Raw genomic sequence first — 24164 nt, forward strand, 5'->3', positions numbered from 1 at the left:
AACGTGGCCCAACATGTCCCACTGTTGGACGGTACTGCAAAGACTCTGGCTCCAAACTCGCAAGATGGCGCCATCCATATCCCCAGGAGCAGCATTAGTTTGGTCAAGGAAGTGGGGATGAGTTGTCCATATTTATATACAGGCTATGGCAGATCCTACAAATGGTACACCCTGCGAGCACCCTTCTGTGAGGTGGTTTATTCAAAGAAATCATTTTACACACGTTCACAAAAGAAGAGTATATTCTGTGAGTTTGTCTCAAACCTCCCAGAATGGATCTCCAAGTGGACTGAATCTGTGAAAAGAGTTGCAGAGTGGAAGTGCTGTTATTCAACCTGCAGGTGAGTTGAAACTCACTCGGTCTGAAATGAACCTTTGCTTGCAGGCGCTCGTTTCCTGTGAGATGTAAAAGGAGAAGCTGCCAAAATGGCAGGCATCCGTTCCGTCTCTCTGTGTGTGTCTATAGTGCGTCTCTGATGAAGGATGCTCACCTCGCAACCTTGTGCTTGGAAAATAGCCAAAGAGTTGGTGAGAAGGAATGAAGGGCAGACACATCACGACTGAGCTGATGACTTTTTTGTCTTGACTAGAGTCTGATGTCAACGTTCTGAAAGAACGAAAGGCCAGTAAGATTTGTCTTTGGTAGATGAGTTTGTTGGATTGGAGTGCATTTTACTGATTTACTGATTCCTCTGTCCTTTTAATCGTGCTCTGTTATCGAAGCAAATACACATTAATCAAAATGCATCCCAGGCAGCTTCAGTGTCCTTTCATTTCAGTGAGTTTCTCCTGCCGCGGCCGTTCATTAAAGTAGCGAGCCAGTAAACGCTCGAGTGCTTCTTTATTTTAATCTCATTCCAAAAAAACATTCTTGACAAGTACATAACTTTATTCTGAAAAGTGATTTCAGTTCATGACCTGAGAAAACATGGAAAATGATGTTATAGCTCACCCACCGAGATGTTGTTTTAATGGATTTAATTATGTCTCTTGTGACTTTCAACCCCATCAGTGACTATTGTCTGGCTGGAGTAGAGTGGGCTTGATTTCTTGGATCTCTTGATTAGTCTGAGTGTGAGTGTGCACATTATGACATTAAATACTGACTATGGCCCCGGGACCTCCAGTACAGTTGCAGGCTAAACTGTTCCTGCACTGCCAGCCAATGGCTGCCCTCCCCACTGTGACAGCAGTGCTAATAGAGGCGCCCTTTATGCAGCATAAACAGCTTAGGGTTGTGGCCCTCATTTGGCTGCCAGTGAATCACAGTATCATAAAGCCAGCTTTCTTCTGTAGCTACTATAAGGCAGAGAAGAAAACCACTGTCTTTTTAATTCACATATGGAGGGAATATGTCTGAATTCTTCTTCTTCTTATTATTATTGTTATTATTTTAAATGAAATGCTCTTAACCATTACACAAAGTGATTTTGTTGATGTACGAGCTTTGTGCTCATGCATATTTTCATCTGTCTCAAATTAAAAAAAAAAAAAAAAAGTTGCATTCACAGAACATGTTTACACACACGCCAGCAGTTTTATGTCTTTGATTCCTACATTTCAGTTCATTGCACTGATCCGTACAGTTGGCTGAATTCAAGAAGGATTCATTCCCTAATGCACAATCCACATCTTAGTTTCTCAAATCTGCAGCTAATCTGTTCTTATCTCCCACTTAGTGATTACTTCAGACCTTGAACATTAGTTTAATTACAGCAAAGCACAACAAATCCCCGACATAGACTACAAAACGCTCATTCACCTGAACAGTCTGATAGTCAGCGTGGTTCCACAGACTTCATTAATAAACCATAGAATTGCCTCTCCATTCAGTCACATGCTCCTCTCTCTCACTCAGAGTGCTCTTTTTTGTGGTCATATATTTAAAGGTTTAGCTAAAGGAAGCTGCAGTCCCGTGGCCACTCATTCTTTTATAAAAAGCATGAAAAACTGCCCTTTTTGGCCTCTTCAAACATAGTCTGCCAGAACACAATAGAGGTCTTTCAGAAGTGCAGAAGGAGAGATAGAGAATATGATGGAGTGATGGCTGAGCCGAGTGGAAAGAGAAGGAGGCAGAGAAGTGACTTTGATGGCTGTGTCTGCCATTGCAGCTTGGGATCTAGGATGACACAGGTCGTGACGAGCTGACAGTGTCAACATTGTCCCTGTCAGGCTTTACTGAAAGGCCCCTTGGAACTTCACATTTGGGCTGTGGCTGATGATTGTTTTCGTTAGTGTTTCATTTATCTACTAAATTTTCTTGACTAATCTACTTGTTCTTTTCCACCTTAAATTGATGGGGGGAAAAAAAAGCTGGTAACATTTTCCCAGAGGTGACGTCTTCTTCAAATGTCTGGTTTTGTCTGATCAGCATTCCAACATTCCGTTTGCAAACAGACACAAAGATAAAATCCTCACATCAGATAAACAAGCACATTTCGGGCAACTGGTTTGAAAAATGAATCTAACAATAAATCATTTTTTTAGGGCTGCAACAATATTGAGTCAATGATTATTTTTTTTGAGTAGTTGATTAGTTAACCTTAACTATCATTGAACTTTTGACCTTGTATTCAAAGAAAGATTCAAAGATCTGCCATTAATTATCAAAGATAGTTTTGAGAACAATTTAACTTAGATTGCTTGTGCTAATTGTAATTTATCTGCAACACAAAGTTAATAGAAATGTACAGTATGCTGATGTTTTATAGATCCACACACTATTAAATAAACTGCTTACATGCTAGCCATTAGAATATGCTATAGGGAGTCTTTGTTGAGGTGTTGTCTGAAGCACAACCCACAAGAACAGAATGACGACTCGCAGCCTCTGACCAACCAAAAAGCAATCAGACAGAAATCATGTTATAGTCCAAATATGTCTCGTAGTTTGTGCGGTCAGAATGCCAGCGGGTGTTCTCTGTGCGTAGCATCTGTGCTGCTGTGGTAGTCTGTTTGATTTTTACTAAGTGTGCATCCCAACAAATCTCTCTTAATTCCCGCACTGATGAATTTTGTCAGCTGACTAACTGATTATTTCAGCTTTACTTCTAATGCAACAATCTGTATCAATTTAACCATAATTCTATGGTGTATTTTTTTTCATGGGGTGTCTTCTTACAGTATGTTATGCACTAAAAGATGCATGTGCACCTTTGGATTTGGTCCAGTGGACACAGATGAGCTGAATGTATACATACCCATAGATTAAAAACAAACATGTGTAGGTGACACATCCCTCTGAGCTCCAAGTCCATTTTAACTGTACGTTTATACAATATTAACATATATGGGTATTCATTTATTAGTATGGGACTCATATCTGTGTTGTAATAGACTGTCTGGGCTGTATCCTGCCGCTCACCTAATGCGTGCTTGGATAGATTTTAGTCTCGTTGATAAGCGGTTTACAGAATGGATGAATGGATTTATTGATTTACTTGGATTCCCATTAGCTAGACTCAAAGAGACAGCTAATCTTTGTGAGTCACACACAGACGAACATGTATGCAAAGGGAGGGGAAAGGTGCAAATACACCAGGAGCACTGAACTTGTCTGACATGGGCTTCAAAGGTGTGCCAGCATAATCGATGACATTGTTAATGGAAACACACCAATTTGCGTGGAATACTTCACCTTGTCACAATATTTAGGTTTGACCCCAATTATGCGTCTCCCACTGGCAGGCACGCTGAAAATTAGAAAGGGCAAAAACCATTTGTCAGTAGTGTGAGAACTCTATAGACAGACCTAAAATGGATGCAGAAGAGCCTCAACAGAGAAGAACTGCTGGCTTTCTGACCTCAAAACAACAGTGGTGACAGCAGTGTCACCATTTGGAGTATTACAGTGACTTTTGTCTGATTCTTGCTTGACCTAAATCTCCATTATGGCAGTATTGCATGTAGACCTGTAACACTTAATGGTTTAGATTCCATTAACTTTAGTTTATTAGTTATTTGGACTGTATTCTCCCCAAGGGAAAATCCTTTTTTCCTAAACTGTATATTAATTTTGTATGTCAAATAACAAACATAACAGATGAAAGTTGTACAATGTGACATTCATGAAGAGGTGTACAAGAATTATATGTAAGGTACAACAGTGTGTGTAAGCAGATAAACACTATGGATGCATTTCCACGTTAAATCATAGTCAAACATATCAATGCTAATTAGTGGCAGAATATAGTAAAAACTCCTTTCATAATTAAATCCTAACTTTTGTGCTGAATAGGACCATATTTTACATTAAATTCCTGTTCAATTATGTTATAATATAGTTGTAATTTCGTGACCAACTGAAAAATAATTTATGGATAAATTGTTTGTAGTGGTATTAATCAAAATCCAGTATCACAAAATTTATTGCAAATACTATTACACTGGATTATATTTACTTACACATCCAGCGTCTGTAAGCAGTGAGTGAATGTGCATAATATGCTAGTGCATAACATACAACGTAGCAGATTTGTTATAGAGTGGCACAGAGAAGCCTTGTTAGTTCAGCACACCTGCTTGTACAAGCAGTGTGACCAGTCCAACAACTTCACCCAAGTCACATTACGTAACACGAGGTTGTGAACACACAGGAAGGCAGCTCAGTAATGTTAATCCTCCTTCCAAAGGGACCTCACTAAACTTGCTGGGTTTCTCTCCCGCCTCACTGGCTTCACATCAGCAGCATTCCTTACTGACTGACGGAGGACCACAGGGAAGACATGGCACACTAACAGATTATACGTGCAGGTTAGAATAGAGAAACACAGTAGCTTTGGCTGTAAGTGAGGGTTTTTTTTTTCTTGACCAGCTTTCAAATTAAGTATAGCTGATTTTAAAGGTCTTAGGACTATTACATTGTGTTCACCCCTTGGGCCACAGCACTTCTCATATATGGAGATATTTTCCATATTTTCTTAACTATTCTGATATGTTTGGTGAGAAGAACCCATAAACTTGTGCTGCTTATGGAGTGAGCACAGTTACATTTTACCTCAGGCCTCTCCATGAGAGGGATTTAGAGCAAGTGCTTTTAAAAACTTATCTGTTTCACCCTATGGACAGTGGTGGGATAGAAGGTTTGCCAATGGAACACCATTGCCAAAGAATTATGTATGCATTATTCGATTTTAAATGTCGATAGTGGTCGGCCTTAGTGCCCCAGGAGGGCAGGCTGCAGAGAGAGTGAGAGAAAAATCTCCCGGCCCCTGAGCCAACCACATAGACTATGAAATTGTGTCAGCGGCTGTGCTAAAAGTGAGCGAGCCCTCTTATCAACGGGGACAGAAATAGTGAGTTTGATAGCTCTCCACGAGGTTTTGGCCCAAGTTCTCCGGGGGGGGGGATGGAGAGCAAATGTCAGTGAATGAGATGAATCAGCAGACGGGGGGAGGTTGCTGGGTCCTTGATCTGGTGATTCCCTCATCTGTGTCAGTCATCAGGACGTTGGTGCTCTGGTATCACACCGGCCTCTTTGGTTTCACACTAAAATATCACTATCAGCACAGATGGGGATGTGTTTAATACCAATAGAAAAAAATGTGATTGTAGTTTATTTCTTTTAATAGGAACTATGAAAGAAGGAAGAGATACTTGTTGATAGGTTGTCCTTCACAATATGAAGAGGTATGACGGCTCAACATAACGAAGAGAATCTTAGCTGGTACGCAACTCTACTTTAGTAAGACAATGCTGGAAAGAAATGCAATATTCTGTTAACTGTAATATTTATAAATGATTAAATCACATATTTTCCCCCCAGTGTTCTTGTTAGTAGTCAAGAAGAAACATATTATATATTTTACACAAGAACATTTATCATATTTTCCAAACACCTTTATTTCAGAGACACTACAGACTACACTATAAGTAATATTAGTGTTTGACCAATTACCAGCTGATCCACTAATGCAAGTATTATATCCTTTGCAGGCCACAATGAAATCAGGGTTTTGCAGACCAAATCCGGCGGGTCTGTGATTTGGAAAAAGCATAGACAGACAGCGGTTTGCAAAGAGAGGTTGAGGCGGGAGTTTGATGCAGGAGATGTGTTGGCAGACAAGCAAAAATAGAATCAGTTCTCAATATGAAAGATTTGTGTTGTTTAGAGAAAAAGGCTAGAACAAGAGCAGCTTGTGTCCACAGTCTGTTGGTGTGATGGAACTGAAGCCCAGTATTTATAGGAAGGGAGATTGTGGATTGTTGGCAGCTGGTAGGTCTACTCCCACACCTGACATCTACTTTGAAGAAGCCTCCAAACTAAGAGGAGGCGTAGGATGAGGTATCAAGCTGATACCGTGTAGTCTGACCCTTGCTTAGCCTTTTTATATTGAAGTTATGCGATGTTGTCTGTGGCCGGTGACAACATTCCTTCTCTTCTTCCTGGTGTTTGTGTGTCATCCAGCTGAGCTTGGTCTGTTGGAGAAGCCTTCAGTTGCCATCCGTTCACCCTCCCCCTCTGCCGCTCAGCTCCCCTCTCAATCTCACACAGGTTACATCAAAGTAGCGCAACCAGCGATGCAGCCGCCACCCCGCGCTCGGCCAGCAACCCTGATTTTAACTGCAAGTGGCATTTTCGAGATGCCACACATTCCTCCTTACGGAGAGTGTGAGTGAGGGTTCTTGAAAGAAACGTCCTGGAGTTATTCTGTGTCTTCCTTTTTGATTTTTCAAAGAGGGTAACTGTTGCAGAAACGGGGTAAAATGTTTGATGTCGAAAATAGATTTTACAACGTCCTGACTCTCATTTCAGCCCTTATTACATGACATGTATGAGTATGATGCGCAACACCAGTGTCAGCCGTGTTACCGAGCATTATTTTATCAGCGTGAAATAGTCTGGACAGAGTGGACCGTGTCAGCTAATCCCCCCTTTGCTGTCCTGCCACTCTAATAGGATTTACGTTTGGTTGGCGGGGGGAGAAACCTTTTTGAAATGTTTCTTCACATATATTTTTACTTTCTTGCCATGACTTCATCCATAATTCCCTTTCCTTGTTCAAGTGTCTTTTATAAGCCTCTTTCCTGGCGTAATATCTTGATCTATCAGCTTGTGAGGCATGAATGACAGAGTAGGCCTTATCATTCTGTCACCCCCACCCTTCCCCATCCACTCCCCAAAACTCTGCCAGACTTCTCCAAAGACATCATGTGAATTCTTTGGTGGGATTTGCGGCTCTATTGAGATGAAACAAACTTGATGAATGTGCACATTTCTTTGCGAGCGAAGTTTTACAGTTACTGATGTACTCCTTTGAGTCAGCTCTTAATAAATGGCATCTATACACTGCCTACATGCTGGTGCCTGTGAAGAAGCTTCTGCTCGCTTCGGTCAGACACGCTTGCTTTGACAGCACACGCATCTGCTCTTTGTGGACAATCTACACCATCAGTACTTTTATGTATATTCATTTTTGAGAGTGTTAAAGGAAGAGGTTGAAGTTTTCCATGAGAGATTTTTCCATGAGGGGTGAGAACAGAGATCCAGCACAGACATAGAGCCAGAAAAGGTGTGTATTTTACATCTTTCTCTGTGTGTGTTCTTGTATCTATTAAGTTATGGGGGCCAAACTATTGTGAAGGGCTGGGTTTGAAAAAAAAGATACTGGTTACTGGTTTCGCATTTAATGAGACCACGCATCAAGATTAGTCCACATGTGAGGGAGATCCAAAACGTGACAGAAGCTACAACCCTGAGAACACTGCCAGGCCTGAAAGCTGATTGGATTTAAATGAGGATAGGCAGAGAATAGGTGCACAAAAGAAAAGCCATGTGCAAGATGTGCCAAGTAGAGGCAAAAGGTTGTGGAAATACCACACATCTCTGGAACCAGTGACAACATTAGCTTTAGCTTGAAGTAGAATTGTTTCAAAACTGAATTACCTTTGATTTAGTTGATTTAGAATCGAACCTGGACCCTGTGAGTTGGAATCAAAATGAGGAAGTCTGTAGTGATACCCAGCCTTGCTCTTGTGTAATACTTGTGTGTGTGTGTGTGTGCAGTGTTTCCCACAAGAATTTGTGAGACACTGACATTTTTTTTTTTTTCAGATGGGGGGGGGGATTGCAGTCTGCTGTCTTAATAAAAGCCCATAATTATGATACCATCCCAACTATTAAAAATAATTTATACATTATATGAATATATATATATATATATTCGATTTAGCGACAAATAGCAACAGCCTGTGGAGTTCATGCACAGGAATGCTAAACAAAAGGCTCAAAAGAGATGCTTTCAGGAGCAATAGGAAAAACAACACAAGCACAATGTTGTTTGAAACGTGCAAAAATATTTCAGATTCGTTCCAAGAAATCAGACTAGCCAGAGTTTGTGAGCCACTGATCTGAAATAGGGCCTCCCTTCTTCTCCCCAATCCACAGAGCAGCCGTAAATGCTGTGACTGAAATGCCATGCTGCAGGAGGTAATGAAAAATTAAATATGTCCTCCCAGGGGGTAAAACAGTCCCAGAAAGAGAAAGAAACACAGGGACGATCCAAAAGCAGCAGCAGCATTAGTCTAGTGATTGATTCATGCTCAGGAGAGTGCAGCAGGTAAATTTTCCTTCACGTCCTACAGCCGTCCCTCCTGGTTGTGGGTTCATGCGTGACCGCAAGTGAAAAGAGTTTTTTATGATGAGCTTTTAAAACCCACTCTTACGTATTTTTACAGCAGACAGGGCTGCGATACCTTTGCCTGCTCTGGCTTACTTGCTCTCTTCCTCAGCTCTTATTTTACCTTCTTCCTGCTTTCCATATTTTTCATGTTCCTCTACACTCCCAGCTCCCCTGACTGTATTTATTACGCTTAGGCTACAATCAAATGCTTTTGACTGGAGCACAGCTACCCAAGGTGGGCATCGCAGACACTGCCACCAACGTGCAGGTGGACATTTACTGCAAAAGGCTTTTATGGGTCCTACTACGTGAATGAAATATTCACGACATTTCTTTAGAAACATTTAATTAGATGCATGAATATTTCAAAGGATGTCCTTCTTTAAATAGTTCAAGAACATCTGATAAACCTCTGTCCATACTCAGAGAGATGGAATGAAAGGCAAATACAGACCAAGTATTAAGTAGAGAGAGTTGGTATTGAAGATCGGGGTGAACTGAGGACTGTGGAAAGTTAATGAAAGTTAGACATGAGCTAACACTGTCAGAGAGTGCTCTGCACAAATGCAAACATAATGGCCTTCGCATTTCCTAATGTTATATCTTTCTTGTTCAGACTCTATTTAAAGATGCAAAGTCCAGGCTTCCCTGTGAAGTACAAAAGTACATTTTTGACACTATATCAAGATTTTAAAGGCCCCCCAAAAAGGCAATAGCTGTCTCTCTTTCATGCTACATCTATGCTTTGTCACATTACCAGATGGCCGCAAATTCATGGGAATAAATTTCCACAAACATCTGTTTGCAGTGATTTCAATAAAAATAGCTGTTTAACATTTGTTAGACATGATTCCGCTTAGTTACACTCGCCATTGTCTGAAGTAAAGGAAATACACTGATGGCGTCATTACAGAGTGGTGCACACACATCAACGCACAAGTATACAGTGGCATAGGGGACTTGCACAGGTTGCAACACAGGCACTGTGTAGATTCAGCTCAGAAGTATACGCCAAAATGGTGCAAGAACATATGCCCCGTTTTGAAAAATGGCAAAATATTCTGGTTAAACAGAAGCTTAGTTAACTTAGTAAATGCTAACAGGTGTAGTTGTTTTTAATTCAGACGTAGTGAGACTTCTCAGCAATACAGTGCTATGTGGGGTTGACTCTAACATGTTCACGGGCTTTAGTGAGAAATTAACACATTTAAGTAGGTTTGCAATACAATGATTTGAGAATGGTAGTAAATAGAAATTTAGAAAAATGATATCATTCTGTCTGTTATATGCATCCATACATTTACAGTTGCATACAGGGTTAGGTATAGTTTTAATAAGATTTTTTTTATTGCCATCTGTTAAAAGAAATATGAAATACAGCAGCTCTCTAGATCAGCAGCAGTAAAAATAAAAGCTGTAGCAGCATAAGGATAAAAACTATAGCAGCAACACGAGAATCTGTACTACACTATATACAAGTAAAAGCACATAATAGCGTAGTAACAGTAGTAAATTAAAGTGACAGTGATATGGAAGGGTAAACTAGTATGTCATAGCAGCATTGTAAAACACTAATCTAAAATCACCTGTGTCACATAATGAAAAAAATAATAATAAAATGTACAATAGTGCAGTTTTGTCTATTGTAGTGCAGGTGGACTAGGAAATATGTATGGGGACTATTGCACTACAGTCCATGGGGGAGGGGGCCAGTGGTGTGAGGGATTCGACATCTTGAGGGCAGAAGCCGTTGTTCAGTTTATTGGTTCTGGATTTGATGTCTCTGTATCTTTTTCCAGAAGGCAGTGTGGTGAACAGTCTATATCCAAGGTGGGTGTGGTCCCTGGAAATGTGACAGGCTTTCTTCTGGACTGGGCCAGTGTAAATGTCTCCGAGGAGGGGTGGTGGTGAGCCAGTTGTCCGCTCAGCTGCCCTCGCCACTCGCTGCAGGTCCTTCCTGTTCTCCTCTGTACAGCTGCTGAACCACACAGCTAGCACTAGGTCAGCTCAGCATCACCATGACAGTGTGCAGGTGTTTTCCTGAAGTGCAGTGACTCTCTTTATGTTTTATGTTGAGGTGGACTGAATGGAAGGACGGAAATTGCATTCAGGTGTGGAGTTTAGCGTGTTGCCGTGATTACTGTGAGATAAGAAACATGGTGGCTATCAGTCACTTTTGCTCGTCAAGACTGACGGGAAGGCTGCCAAGTTCTCAGGGGGATTTCTGTTTCATGTTTTCCTCTTGAATACTGGTCTTGCCGGTGCTGGTGTAAACTGAAAGCTTGCGTTTTGTTGGTTTCATTCAAGTAAACATTGTCTCACCTGCAGGTTCATTGTTCAGTGTCACTTTCACCACACCCACCTTCTCAGACTTTCCTTCCTTATATGGTTGTGTGTTTCTGCCGCCCTCGGCCCTGTTAAGCAGGACGGATCGCTGCAATGCAGTCTGACTTGTTCCTGTCACATGTTTCCCATTGTTCATTTTTGTCCCCAGTAGGCGGAACTGAAAAGGAAATATTGAACATCTCACTCAATGTCACTCGGATCATTTAATATCATTTTTTCAAATAATGTTAGCGCAGGGAATATTCTTTGCACAATTAAGAAAATATAGATATTTAGTCTCAGCTTGTTATTTGCGGTGTGACCTATGTTTGTAGTAGAGTTGTATGGGTGTGTATTCTCTCTTGGTTTTATGGCAGCTTACTGTGCCAATGTGGCAGATTTTGCAGGATAAAGGGTTTAAAAACGACAGAGACACTGTGCGGCTCAAACCCTAAGCCCTTTTTAACATTAACAGCAGCCTTATTGCTTACTGGAATGGCTCATGGGAGTAAAAAGTGTCACTTCATGTCACAGAATTCTGGGGCTGGCCTACGATTGTGGATTTGGTAAAGAAGTTGGACAATCATTAGCCTCTCTCCGTCATTTTTAAAGTAACTGCATTGGCATTGCAAACAACATAGCGAAAAGAGTTGGTTGCGCCACAGAAAGGTTGGAGGTGTGCAGCTCCTCATCTAGCAGCTCACTGTGGCTGCTCTTTCTTGTTCCATTACTCCCTGCAGTATTTCAGACTGATCCAATGTCACAAAAATGACTTCTTTAGGTTAGCAATAAGTGCTAAGCTCACTGAAAAAGCTTATTACATTTGTTCTTCATAATAAAAGTCAACTTGTTAATAAGTTATATGCTTTTAATGTGAAGTTGTAGCAGTAGAAAATATTTCAGTTTGTATAAGCAGCAATCTCTGAATCTGTGTGAGTGATTTAGCTTTCTGTATTTATGTCCTGGCGTCTATTTATAGAGAAGACATCAGTAATAACTCTTTACGTAATGTCACCCACTTCAAATGTACAATTATTACAGCACTTTTGCCAGTGAGCTATTGGCTCAGCTGCCGCTTTTTCTGATGGTCCAGAGGCCGTCTCAAAGATCAACACCTCTTAATGCCAGTGCAAACACCCTTCCAGGGACCTTCCTCTTCAGATGCTAATTATCTCCTCTTCATCCCAGCGATTAAAATATCAGTTCACTTGTTTCTCTAAGTCAATATTTGCTTTGGAATAAACACTTATAGTGTTCAGATTAGAGACACAGAGTGAGAGACACAGAAAGATACATAGAGAGAGAGAGAGAGTGAGAGAGAGAGAGAGAGAGAGAGAGAGAGAGAGAGAGAGAGATGGCTCTAACCTCTGCTGCCAAGCCAGATTTGGCGTCAGAGCTCTGCCAGTGGCTCTTGTCTGCTTATTTTCTATTCAGCCTTTGTTTTGGTACGGCTGGGATCTCCATAGTAACAGCCATAGAGTGGCGGGTCTGGCTGCACTCGGCACTGTATGAAGTGGGTACATGCAGTGCTCTTAGGGGACAGGCCTAAGATCAGAGAAGGGTACTGTGGAGCTATGCCTTTGGTCTTGACAACTGGAACAATACATAAATAGCAGTGAATAAAGCACCAAGGAAATAACAGTGGAGAAGGGAAGTGACGGTGGAGAAGGGGTTGTGATGGTTGGAAGAGGTCAGAGGAAGAGGGGTTAAAACCCTTCCACTCCTATCTCTCAGATTGCCGTGTTGCCACAAGCCAGATCTGAATAGGCTGAATTAGCAGTAGCTGTCCGGAGCTGAAAGAATAGGGGTGAGTCAGCTGGTTTAAAGCACGGACAGCATTTCGTTCATTCCTCCCGTGCTCTGCACTGCTTCCCTTTCTCTTTCTGGGTCCGTCGCTTTGTCGCTTGGTGTCTCACTCTTTCTGCCATTTCTTTAGCTCGCTCTCCTCCCGCTCACTTACAGCCTCCTGCAGGGTCTGAACTGGAGGATAGAGCCAGTTTCATGCCTGACCTGTGTGTTCTGTTTGTTTCAGTCAGTCACAGTTTGAGTAAAAATTTCACAAACTTAAAAAAAATAAATAATAATACATCAAATAAATACACTACTTTCTTATGTGATGAAAACGACAAGGCATAGATTTTTTTTACTCTCTTTTATCAAGTCTGAGCTATACTTTTATCTGTGTATATTTACTAGTTTTAAGCTTGTAAATACTGTCAGTTTCCCAGCTGCAAGTACGATTCACAGCATGGAGCATGATTGTACTCGGAAGCTGACTCACTGTAAAGCCAGCTGATTCTTTCGGAGTTTTGAGCTGCAAATGGACGTATGCAGAGGGGTCCACACTGATGGTTGCCAACGCGGACAGATTTACAGGAACTGTAAATATTAGCCACTTCAACCTAGACAGATGAATCCATCAGGCCTATATTCAGCTTACTTCAGATATATTTGTGTTATGTTTGTCTATCAGGTGGTAGTTTGCTGTATAGACATGCTAAAATGTCACAAATACAATTACAAATGTGAATTGCAAGTAAAACAGCCTGTCCTCTGGTAACACCATTAGGCCAAAGACCTGTTTTGATGTACTAGTATTTTGACAGCCTTGTGGTGCTACTAGCATGCCTATTAGACATTTAACCTGGTTAAGTAAATAAATGACATGCACACATACGCATCTGGTGGTGCAGGTTTTTTTAACATCCTTGTATTCTTCTTCTCTCCATTTATTGCAATATTTCTCTTCTCATTTATTTTGCCTTTCTTGCATATTCCGTGCCCACTCTTTCCCAGGCTCTTCTTCGAAGCATTGTTCAACCTTTCCAGGCTGTTAATTTATGAAAAGACTTTGAGAGTCACTGCTTGATTTGCAAGTCGAAGCTGCTTAATTCGAAAGCAAGCCAAAATGAACAAATCTCCAGTCCACAGACGGTGTTGACAAACTCTCAGGTGTAAGACAAACAGGCTCGCTGTCCTTTGCTGAAATGACTGCCATTCAGTTTCTTTGGTGGCGGTCTCTCTCTCTCTCCCTCTCTCTCTCTCTCTCTCTCTCTTGCTTTCTCTCTCTAAAAGCTCTGGCATTCTCCTTGAAGCGGCCAACAGCTATGTCAACATTGGCTCGCCTAATTCACACGCTCAGTGGGAGACATCATCTCCTCCTGCAGGAGGCCGAAAACATCGAGCTGATACCAGGAGCTTAAAGTGTGGCTACTTCTGCTCCTCTGAAATGTTCCCAAGATCACTGTGACTTATTGAGCACACAATCACATACACACATAGGCAGAAAGGTCCCGATAGAAACTTGGCGAGACAGTAACTGCTCACATACCTCAGTGGCATCAAAGGAAGATGAACAGAACACAAACATTTCATACAGTCTTTCAACTGACAATGTTAAAAATCCTAACAGATAAGCGGATATGAATTAAAAATTCTAAATCCTCATCAAATGGAAGTCCATGGGTTCAAAAGTGCTTATAGTGCAAACCAAACACTTTTAGCACCTGTTATCGCAGCTTCACATCCAAAGGATTTGAAGTAGCCACAGGGAATGAATTGAGTTTTGTCACTGCTATCATTGATCAAAAGCACGTCTACAAAACAAGTCAACGGCCATTTTTCTTAGTTTGCATTTTTTTGACAAGCAGACCAGTTTGAAAAGTTTCAGAGAATAATGGAACAAGAATGGGAAACCCCAGTGAGCTGTAAGATGACGAGCTTCAGGCAACATGTATCACATGTCCAACTTCTCAGCAAGCAAGCTAACCACTTGCTTTCATTTCTACTCTGCTTTTTGTAGACTCATGTCAGAGGATGATTGCTAACAGAATTATGGAAAAAGGCCAACTGTTGCTTGACTTCTTCATTAAAATTACAATATTTAGTTGAAGACAGAATGCCAAAGTCATCCACAAATGAAATGTTTGAGGTTAAGGCTGTATATTTAGAATTAACATAATACTGAAGGTAGTGTAGGTTCACTGTCTTTATTTACCTTTAGTTCCCTTTCACTGGATTCAGTTATTGATTTGTTGTTTTGCATTTTTCATTGGAATGAATGCAACTGGGAAAGAATATAATTTTTGATGAGAGGATTATATTTTAAAAGAAGCTTCAAATCCATATGATCCTTCCTAGACATCTATGTGTCTGCAATGCTCTTCAGATGCCAGTTCTAATTTTCTGAGACTGGGACTATGTGCCAGCATGTTATGCAATGCACCAAATACGACAAGTGGTACCACACACAGAAGCCAGTCCAAGTTGCTTGCACAGATAACTGATCAGAGATGCTTGGTATGCTTGCTGCCACACTGCAAGTTTACTTGTGTAGCAATATGATTCATTTGTTACTCATGAGTGGGCGAGTGTGATAAGCTTCATCTTGCAGCAGGAAACCAACAGGATATTTAATCTATAAATTTGCGAAAGGTGCTTTTGGGTCTCGTCACGCTGACTTGGAAATCGAATTAGCTTGGAAAAGACCTGAAATGTGACACTATAGGCTCAGTTTGCCAGGGTATATCTGGAGAATTTCTTCAGACCTTCGTCATTTGGGCCAAAGGTATGGCTGCATGAGATTACATGAATGGTCACCCTGGCCTGAAGTTACCTCTCGGGGATCACGCTTTGCCTCACTGAGGTGAAAACACATTTAGAAGAAGGACCATGGCAGCGCCTCATATTCATTCACACTGCCCTCCTGCGAGGATTTTGCTCTGTTTCAATGAATGTTGTCACTTTTGCTTTATAGCTACACGCTGAAGGCCATTATAGACCTGTCCAAACACACTTATATGCCTGTGAGAGAAAGGGAATAAGCAGCACAAGTGTGTAATAATGATAACAACAATCAGTTTCAATTCACACCAAGAAAATCTGGACGGAACCCCATACATCTCCATATGACTGAATGTGTATGTGTTAGCAAGCGTTCTTCCAGCTGTGTATAGGATGACTCAGAGCTGCTGTTGCTGGAAGCCAAGGTGAATGTGTGAAGCCCCGTGAGCCAGCCAGTTGATTAGAAATGTGGTGTGAGGTGATAACTGAATCAGCTGTGTTTTTTTGGGACGGACTGTTTTCTTTTTAAAACAGATATTTTTGGTCTCAATAAAAGAGATAGTTCAACTAAGCAATTCAGCTCACTAGCTCAGTTGCTTTCACTATTTCACTATTGTCATATTCCCTTCAAGTCAAGTTACTTGTTTCGTTCTGCACTCTTGCTGGCACTCAAATTTGAGATGTGTCAGGCAGCGTTAACGTTAATTTGCAGAAAAAAACAACTTGCAGCTGTAGTTGCTCAAACGTAGAGGCATGGATAATTGCTGGAGAAATTTGTCAGTTTCAAATATTACATACAGTTTCTGCATAGGTTTGTGTTTGTATAAGTTACTGTAGGTAACAGATGAGTCTGACTGAGTCAAACCTAGAAATGTGATGTAACAAACTATAAACCGACTGAGAAACAATGAAAGACATGTCTTAGAACTATAAAATTACCACTTCACCATTGTGTTTTTTGACATAATTTTAGAGACAGTTCTGGCCTAGAATTCATCCAGCTGCATTTTGGCTTCTGCATGTCACCAATAAACTCTAATGACCCAGTGCTGTTGGAAGCCATGCATGCTCATGCAGCACTGCCTCCACCTTATTTTACAGATGGTGTTGTGTTTTTCAGACCGTGAGCCATTCCAAGCCTTCACCATGCCTTTTCTTCCTTTTATTCTTGTACAGGTAGATCTTCCTCTGTCCAAAGAATGATCTTCTAGAGCTGCTCAGGCTTTTTTAGATGCTTTTTTAAAATTTATTTTTCAAAGCTAAATTGGTCTTTGTGTTGTTGAAGTTTATGACTGGTCTTTTCTCAGTACTTTTAGTCTCTTTAGTATTTATAGGAAGTCTTTTATTTATTGTATTATTGGATAATGATATGTTTATCTCCTGGAAAGTGTCCCTCACTTGTCTCGATGTTGTGAAGATGTTTTTCTTTACAATGGAAGGGAACATGTGACCATCCACCACTGCTATTTTCCATGGTCTGTTTCACTTGCGCTGACAGCTCCTTTGTCTCACAGCAAAAGTTTTGGAATCAGCTTCGGACCTTTTTCCTGCTTAACTGATCAAGAAATAATGAAAGAATATCCCACACTTCTGCGTGACATAGCTTTTGTACTAAGTGTCCAATAAGAGGTAGTTGCATATTCAAGCGGTTTAATTCCAACAACTTGCCCTTGTGTCTATAATCTTGGTCGATGCCCAAATGTTAGAAGTATCAAACATTAACTGAGAATTTAAAATAACACCTAGATATTTTATATACCTCTCTCTTTCTTCTATATTGTATTGATAGTATTCACAGATACTTTTCTCTGAATTAAAACACTTTGAATCCTTTGTTAAGATTCAGTGTCTCAGATTCAGATTCAGCAGTAATCCTCTAGCCCCTGGCAGGTGTTTATCGGCTGCTTAGTTGACAACTGTGCAGCCTGCTGAGGAGTTTCTGATCACTGTGATGATTTTGGAGCAGGAATAAACCATCCTGCCAATGCCACAGCTGCAACCTTTTGGTTATTAATCAGTCTGTCCAGCCCCAAGCCAACCTGCCTCTCCTGGTCTGTTCCTCACATGTATTGTAACTTTCAGTTCACCCATTCACACACTGCAAGTCCGCACATACTATATACACACCTTCAGATATACAACCACTCACATTAAGCCAAACTCCCACCCACTCCCCAGCTCGCTGTAGTGAGTGCCTCAGAAATAACACAGATGAAGCCTTGCCATGGGGAATCAGCAGGGCTTTGATAACAACATGTGTTTTCATGTAGGGATTGGAGTGTGAAGATCTCTGGAGGGAAGCTGTGCTTCTGCCAGCAGACAAAGGGGGCATGGGGCCAAAGAGATTTACAGTGACTGCACTGGAGAAATGTTTATCTGATCACACACAATCGGGGCCCAAGCTGAGAGGAGGTTTAAAAGAGCAAAGTTTGAGACAAGTAGATAACATCGCAGTTCACAGAGAAGACAAATCTTTGTTATAACGCAAACATAATGTACTTGTAGTTTGTTGTTGATGACGGGTAATGGTTTTTACGTTCCGTCAGTCAGACTGGGAGACTTTAAGCAGAACGGCTACCTAATTTTTTTTGACCATATAGTCTGTATATAAATATGGACAATGTGCCTCACTTCCTTGCTTTGGCCAAGATGACCTTATTTTCCTGGGGATAGGTCGGCGCCATCTTGTGACCTTGGAGCCAGAGCTTGCTTGGTACAGTCTGAGAGTGGAGCCACGCAGTGCCACGTTATCGATGACCTACCCACATTTCTGCCAGACTCACTTGCGTTTTCATTTAATTAGTACTGCGCTCTGCTCTACCTCCACCAGTTACAAAAAAATGTTGGACTATACACAGTATTTATTTATTTATTTAACTAATTTATTAACTCTCACTTCACAAAGTGGTTGGCATGGCAACTTGTAGTGATCATGATGTTACATCCTGTTTCTATAGCGTAAAATAACTAACTAAAACAAAACCAGACATTTGAGTATGCATCAGTATTATACTGAATTAACTACCTAATGTGACAGAAACCATCCTTGAAAAAAATGTATTTGACGTGTATTTTAGTGCTTTAGTTTGGCCCAAGTCCTATCCACGAATATGGAGGCGGTGGAGCTTGTGACCTATACTGCAGCCAGACACCAGGGGGAGCTCTGCTTGCTTTGGCTTCAGTTTTGAGGAACTGTTCTGCCGTCCATTTTATTTACAGTCTATGTTTGACCACATTGATGAATATTTTAATTCCACCGAAGACGATTTGATATTGCAGTGATTGTGCCTTTCTGTATGTGATTTAGCACACATTGATATCTCATTTTTCTTTTCATCTTTGAGGCCTCTGTTCTTTCAGAGTTGCAGTATGTCTTATACTACTGTCAACACACTGTGCAATAGGAGATCCCTGGTGAGATACAGACACCCCAATATGCCACAAATCGTGTGTCTTTTCGTGGATAACCATTTGTAGGCAGTAGCTATTTCATGGGAGCAGTTTTATGTTGTAGTGTCTGGATGTGTAGTGTTTTGGTGATGGTACCAAACTGTGCATGCTGTGATGTCCCATAGGAGTGCAAGTAAGCAGAGACAGGACGGGGAGACAGCGACAAGTGAAAGCTATATGTGGAAATATGGGGATGGTGCTATGCACACATTCTAAGACAATCAGGGAAACAATCAGCTCTTGTTTTTAGCCTAGCTGTTTGCATGTATTGCTGACTACACACACATAAAGCATACAAAGAATGATGACCATTTTAAAAGGTTACTTAACATGACTCATAGATATTATATACTGTAGTATTTTCTTTGGTATCAACAGAACGGTCAGTACATAGAAGAGTAGACCGAGAGTTGACTGAAGCATTAGCACGATTCGTCTGTGATTTGACATTGCACTAGTTGTGGCTGTGCATCCTTGAAGTTTATGTGTCCTCTGACTGATACCTGTGTGGTTTCTATGTGTGTGTGTGTGTGTGTGTGTGTGTACGGACCTTGGTGCACTTTCATGTGCTGCGTGCAGTGTTCTCACACAGTACCCGTGAGTCCTTGTGGGTCTGCTGCTCCTGTGATGTGATAGTGCCGAGCTCTGCTGAGGGTTGTGATGTGTACCTGTTTGACCTCTCATTGCTCAGAGCATGAGCAAAGGGAAAGCGAGAACAAAAGAGGTGGGGACACCATGTTCCTTTCAGAGTCACCTTATCTCTTGCTTTTTACACCCCAGAAACACTCAGAAAACTTGCTTTGTATGCTGGGAATGTAATGGCTTCCAAATTAGTTCGCTGGTGTAATAATGGAAACACCTAAGTTACTATCGACACACATCACAAATAACTCAGCTCGCATCGTCAAAAGAATGTCTGTCCAGAGTCCACTGCTTCACGACCTCCAGGCTTTTGGCGTGTTCGCTATATTAGATCAGTTCTTCGTACTTTTATTGACCCCACACCTGGCTGTTTGGGCCAGAAAAAGAAAATAAGTTGGCTCTCGACAAAAAGGCATGAAAGAAAAGGAGAACATAATTATTTTATCTGCCGTTGCATACGTCCTCCAGTCCTTTCTTGCGGTAATGTATTATAACCTCTCTATACCTGTTCATAACTCTACTACCTTTTATTGACACTAAAGGCATTAAGGTAACAAAGTAAATGCAGCTGCATAAGCTTAAATATGCTAAGTTCTGAAACCTGGGCCACTATGTAAATCTTTCAAATCAATTACAGCCCCGTGAGCACGTAGACGATGCTGCTAATTTTGCCCCGGCGCAACAGGAGGCAGCTGGATATGGCCTAGATCTTTTAGCATTCAGAGTTTTTTGGATTATACCCTGTATGACAATTGAACAGCTTAGTGCTTCTGAATATTAGTATTCAGTTGTTATTGCTGCGGCCGTCCCCCGCATCTATTTTTGGCAGACTGTAGCAGCGCTGGAACAACATTGTGGTGGTATTCATTATTCCCTGGGCGCTAAATAAAGAGGCACAGTACACTCAGTGCTCATTCTCTTTGTCTCGCCCATTGTGTGTATCTGCAGAATATACTGTATGTCACCTTGCCATGTTCTGTGTGTATCTTATCAGATATGCACATGTGTTAGCCTCATTCTCTGAGGTGGAGTCTGTTCTCTGTTTTCTGACTAAGAGGTTGTTGACCTGCTTTTGCCGTAAGATGCCTTTTTCAATTGCGCCACGAATAGCTGGAGTTTCGATTTATTATGCATAGAAAATAAAGTATCAGAGCCAGTTTTGATCATATTTTTCTTCCTGTTGTGTCGGCTTCACTTAAGGAATCGTCATAATCGTCTTTCAGCATTCTTGACACTTTGTGTCCTCGTTTAAATTATGTAGGCAGTTTTTCACCACACTATAAGTGAACTGCAACGCAAACTGTTTTGGAATGAAACCATTAAAGGTATAAATGGATGTAAAGGTGTCTTGAGTGCACAGAAATTGTAACTACCTGCTTTTCGTGAGTTACAAAACACTTTTTAGTGTAGAGTTTGTGCAGTGTACACTAGTCGATTCAAAATCAAATAAAAATCTTAAGTTAATGTATTTTTATGGAAAAGAATGGCAGTGGTGAATAGCAATTTGTCTTTATTTTTAGACCATGCTGCGACTAATGAAAAAGTTCCCTGTTCCCACATGTTCATTGGGGGGAATGAGGCCAGGGTTTCCATGGTGATGTTTGTAACCTAGTCTGTCTCTGAGGGTCTGAGGATTGTTCTCCCTTGTCCTCCAGAAAGGAGATGGCGAACAAGAGGGCAACAGTGAAAGAAAGAGAGTCGGTCACAGCTTAATTTAAGCTCTGTAAAAGAGAAAAGATGTACACATGTAAAATACAAATCAGTTCCATTAAAGCACACTGTTTCTTTTATCTGGAAAATGGTCACAAATCCACAAATAGAATAATGAAATGAAGTAATGGAGCCTTAGGAAGTTTTAAAGTTCTGTCTGATTGCCAGAGATGTTTAAAAATCCAACCCCAAGTCAAATGTACATCCACTTTTACAGGCTTACTGGCACAAAATGAAACACTGAATTCAACTTCAAATAGCCCCTGCTGCATCACATGCTGCCAGGTGCTGATGAACCACTTTTCCAATCTATATAGCGCACACAGGCCTCCTGTCCATTACAAGTGATAACTGCTAAAGGTTGGCTGAGATCTCGCTATTTATATTTGGAGAAATTGTAACTATATTTTGAACTGATTTAATTGATAATGCCTTTTGTACTTTCTTTTTATCTTCTCAGTCGGACAGACATTAAATTGAACACAAGGCCAAGTCTGAAAATAGGCTGAGGTGCAAAACAAACAGCCACACACACTTATTGGGCTTTGTTGTTCTGCCTCATTATACATTCAGGAAAGAGCCATCCTTGGAGAAGTTTTCAAAGATGCCAAAAGCAGCACATTGTTCAGAGTCAGTGCAGCAGTGATTGGATTTTGTTTGAACAAAAGAAGAGCTTCATCAAAGTTGGATTGTCATTATTTCTGATGCAGGACCGTTGCAGAGTCTCATTTCCCCTGAGAAGGTGGGTGAGACCAGACCCTGGTATCACAGCAGACTATGACTTTGTTTGCAGCTTCATGTTGTCACACGATGGATTGAACTTGAATATTATGTTTTCTAATTAGTGTGTGTATGGCACTTAATGATTTCTCAGAAGTGAACATTTGAAACCTCATCCTGAATGAAGAGAACCAGTTCTACCATTCATATCCCAACCACAGGTCGATAAACAAAATTAATAATACCAATCTTTTCCCTGAAGAAGAGCACTGCTCTTTTTTATGTTTAAATATGTCATTTTTCCCTACAATAGTCCACAAAACCATGTTTTCTTGATTGAAATAGCTTCCTTGAAACAGGTGAAATAGAACCTGCAATTGGGTATTCATTGCTTAAAAATAAAAGTAAAAATCTTTCACTTATCTTTCATACTGTATGTAACTCTAACCTTTATTTACTTGTAATTTATTTGATCATAAAATACAGAATAAGGTATAAATGTACACCTGGTTTTGTTACACCACCAAGTAATGTGAAGACAGTTTTGCCATCACTAAATTCAGAGTAAAGACCAGTTCATGCTTTCAGTGTTCATGTGTCTGCAAGGTTTTGCCAAGGACTGTGCACGGTGCACTGTCTTGTTGAGGAATGTGAGGAATCCTTTCACCACACTTTTATAATTTCTCATTAAAGTAGAATTACGGACATCTTTGACGTGACATAGAAGGAAATACACAGGTGTAAATGAAAATAAAATTGGTTTCACTAGTGATTTTGTTTTTAGCATTGATATTTAGGATGCGTTCTATGTCACATGATTAGATCTCTGCTCAGACTGTATTAGTGATTAGTGTGCACAGACTACACTTGATTTCTGTTGCCTTTGTTATGCTGCATTCCCACTAGTGGTGACAAAACCAACAAGCTACAATTCGCTTTGCTTAAACAAGTTAACGTTGAAGCTTGTTTAAGCAAAGCGATGTCAGCCATGCTGACCATGTTGGAGCTCCTAGTGTGAATGCAGCACAGGGGCAGGACAATTTTTGTTAATGATTGATCAGCATTCTTGACTTCTTGTAATTTCCAACAATGCTCCACTTAATTTCAACCTGACTCGAGTAAGGTGAAATGTGACGCTTAGTGAGACAGAATGTAAGTAGAAGACTTGGACTTAGCTTACTGTTTGCGATGTGTGCTTGTCTCCCTGTGTTTTAAATCAGTCATTGCAACCTAGTATTTGCTGCCATCTTTCATATCAGCTATGTAAGATGAACATGCATAAATCTCTAGCTGTGTTTTGACCTGAATAATATATCTTTTTTGCATCACTGTCATTCTTTTATTCTTATATTTATATTTATCTTTTCTTATCTATTCTTATCTATTTATCTAAATACATGTTTACATTTGTTTACCACTCAAGGAACCATGCTATGATAACTTCATTGACCTCGATTTCTGCATGAAAATGAAAAAATTTCAAATATTTCACAAAAGTAAAAAAGTCTTCTTAAGCCCTAGAATAACACTCTAGGGTTGACATTAAGAAACTACTCTTTACTAAAAGAAGAAAATGTTGATGGCAGTGATGTGAATTTCATTCTACCTGAAAATTATTTTCTTAAAATTATATATGTGCCATGTCAACTAAAGTGAGGATTTCCTTTCTGTCTCTCTACAGGGACCCAGTTCAACGGAGAATCCCTCCAGCCCCCCATTAGCCAGCATGCAGCAACCTCGAGGTCGCCACAGTTTTGTCAAGGAACACTTCCAGGCTCAGTACAGGTAAGAAGCACAGCCAAAAACGGATATTTCAAAAGCTTTGTGTTGCTTCTGATATGAATAACTTGATTGCTCACCTGAGTCACTGACTATACAGTAGATATATATATATATATATGTACAGCTTAGGTGAAAATGTATTTTTTCTCAGGCAGATAAGAATCAGTATCTTGAAAAAGTAGGTCAGGCAGGCCTATGAAGGATTTAGGGGATTTATCTTTAGCACTGGGTTCTGGCTCTTCTGGCTTCATTCACAGGGTAAAGTCAGACACAGAGGTTTTCGGGTTTAACAGAGCATCTAATGGAACTGACTCTCGACCTTTTAGAAACTTTGTCTGCACACATGGCTGC

At 40.6% G+C, this 24164-nt stretch overlaps 1 protein-coding gene across 1 annotated transcript in view; it reads left to right on the plus strand.

Annotated features, from left to right (window-relative positions):
* The window catches only part of LOC311495073 (ubiquitin carboxyl-terminal hydrolase 43-like), a gene marked incomplete at its 3' end in the record, with an annotated part of 34266 nt that extends 10446 nt beyond the window's left edge, over window positions 1-23820 (plus strand). The window contains exon 3 of the mRNA XM_084554390.1: window positions 23713-23820. Within this exon, the coding sequence (XP_084410516.1) occupies window positions 23713-23820 (108 nt within the window). The remainder of the gene's footprint in view (window positions 1-23712) is intronic.
* Between the last annotated feature and the right edge of the window lie 344 nt (window positions 23821-24164).

The sequence above is a fragment of the Chelon labrosus genome (genome assembly GCF_963514085.1).
Source record: "Chelon labrosus genome assembly, chromosome: 2".
Lineage (NCBI taxonomy): Eukaryota > Metazoa > Chordata > Actinopteri > Mugiliformes > Mugilidae > Chelon > Chelon labrosus.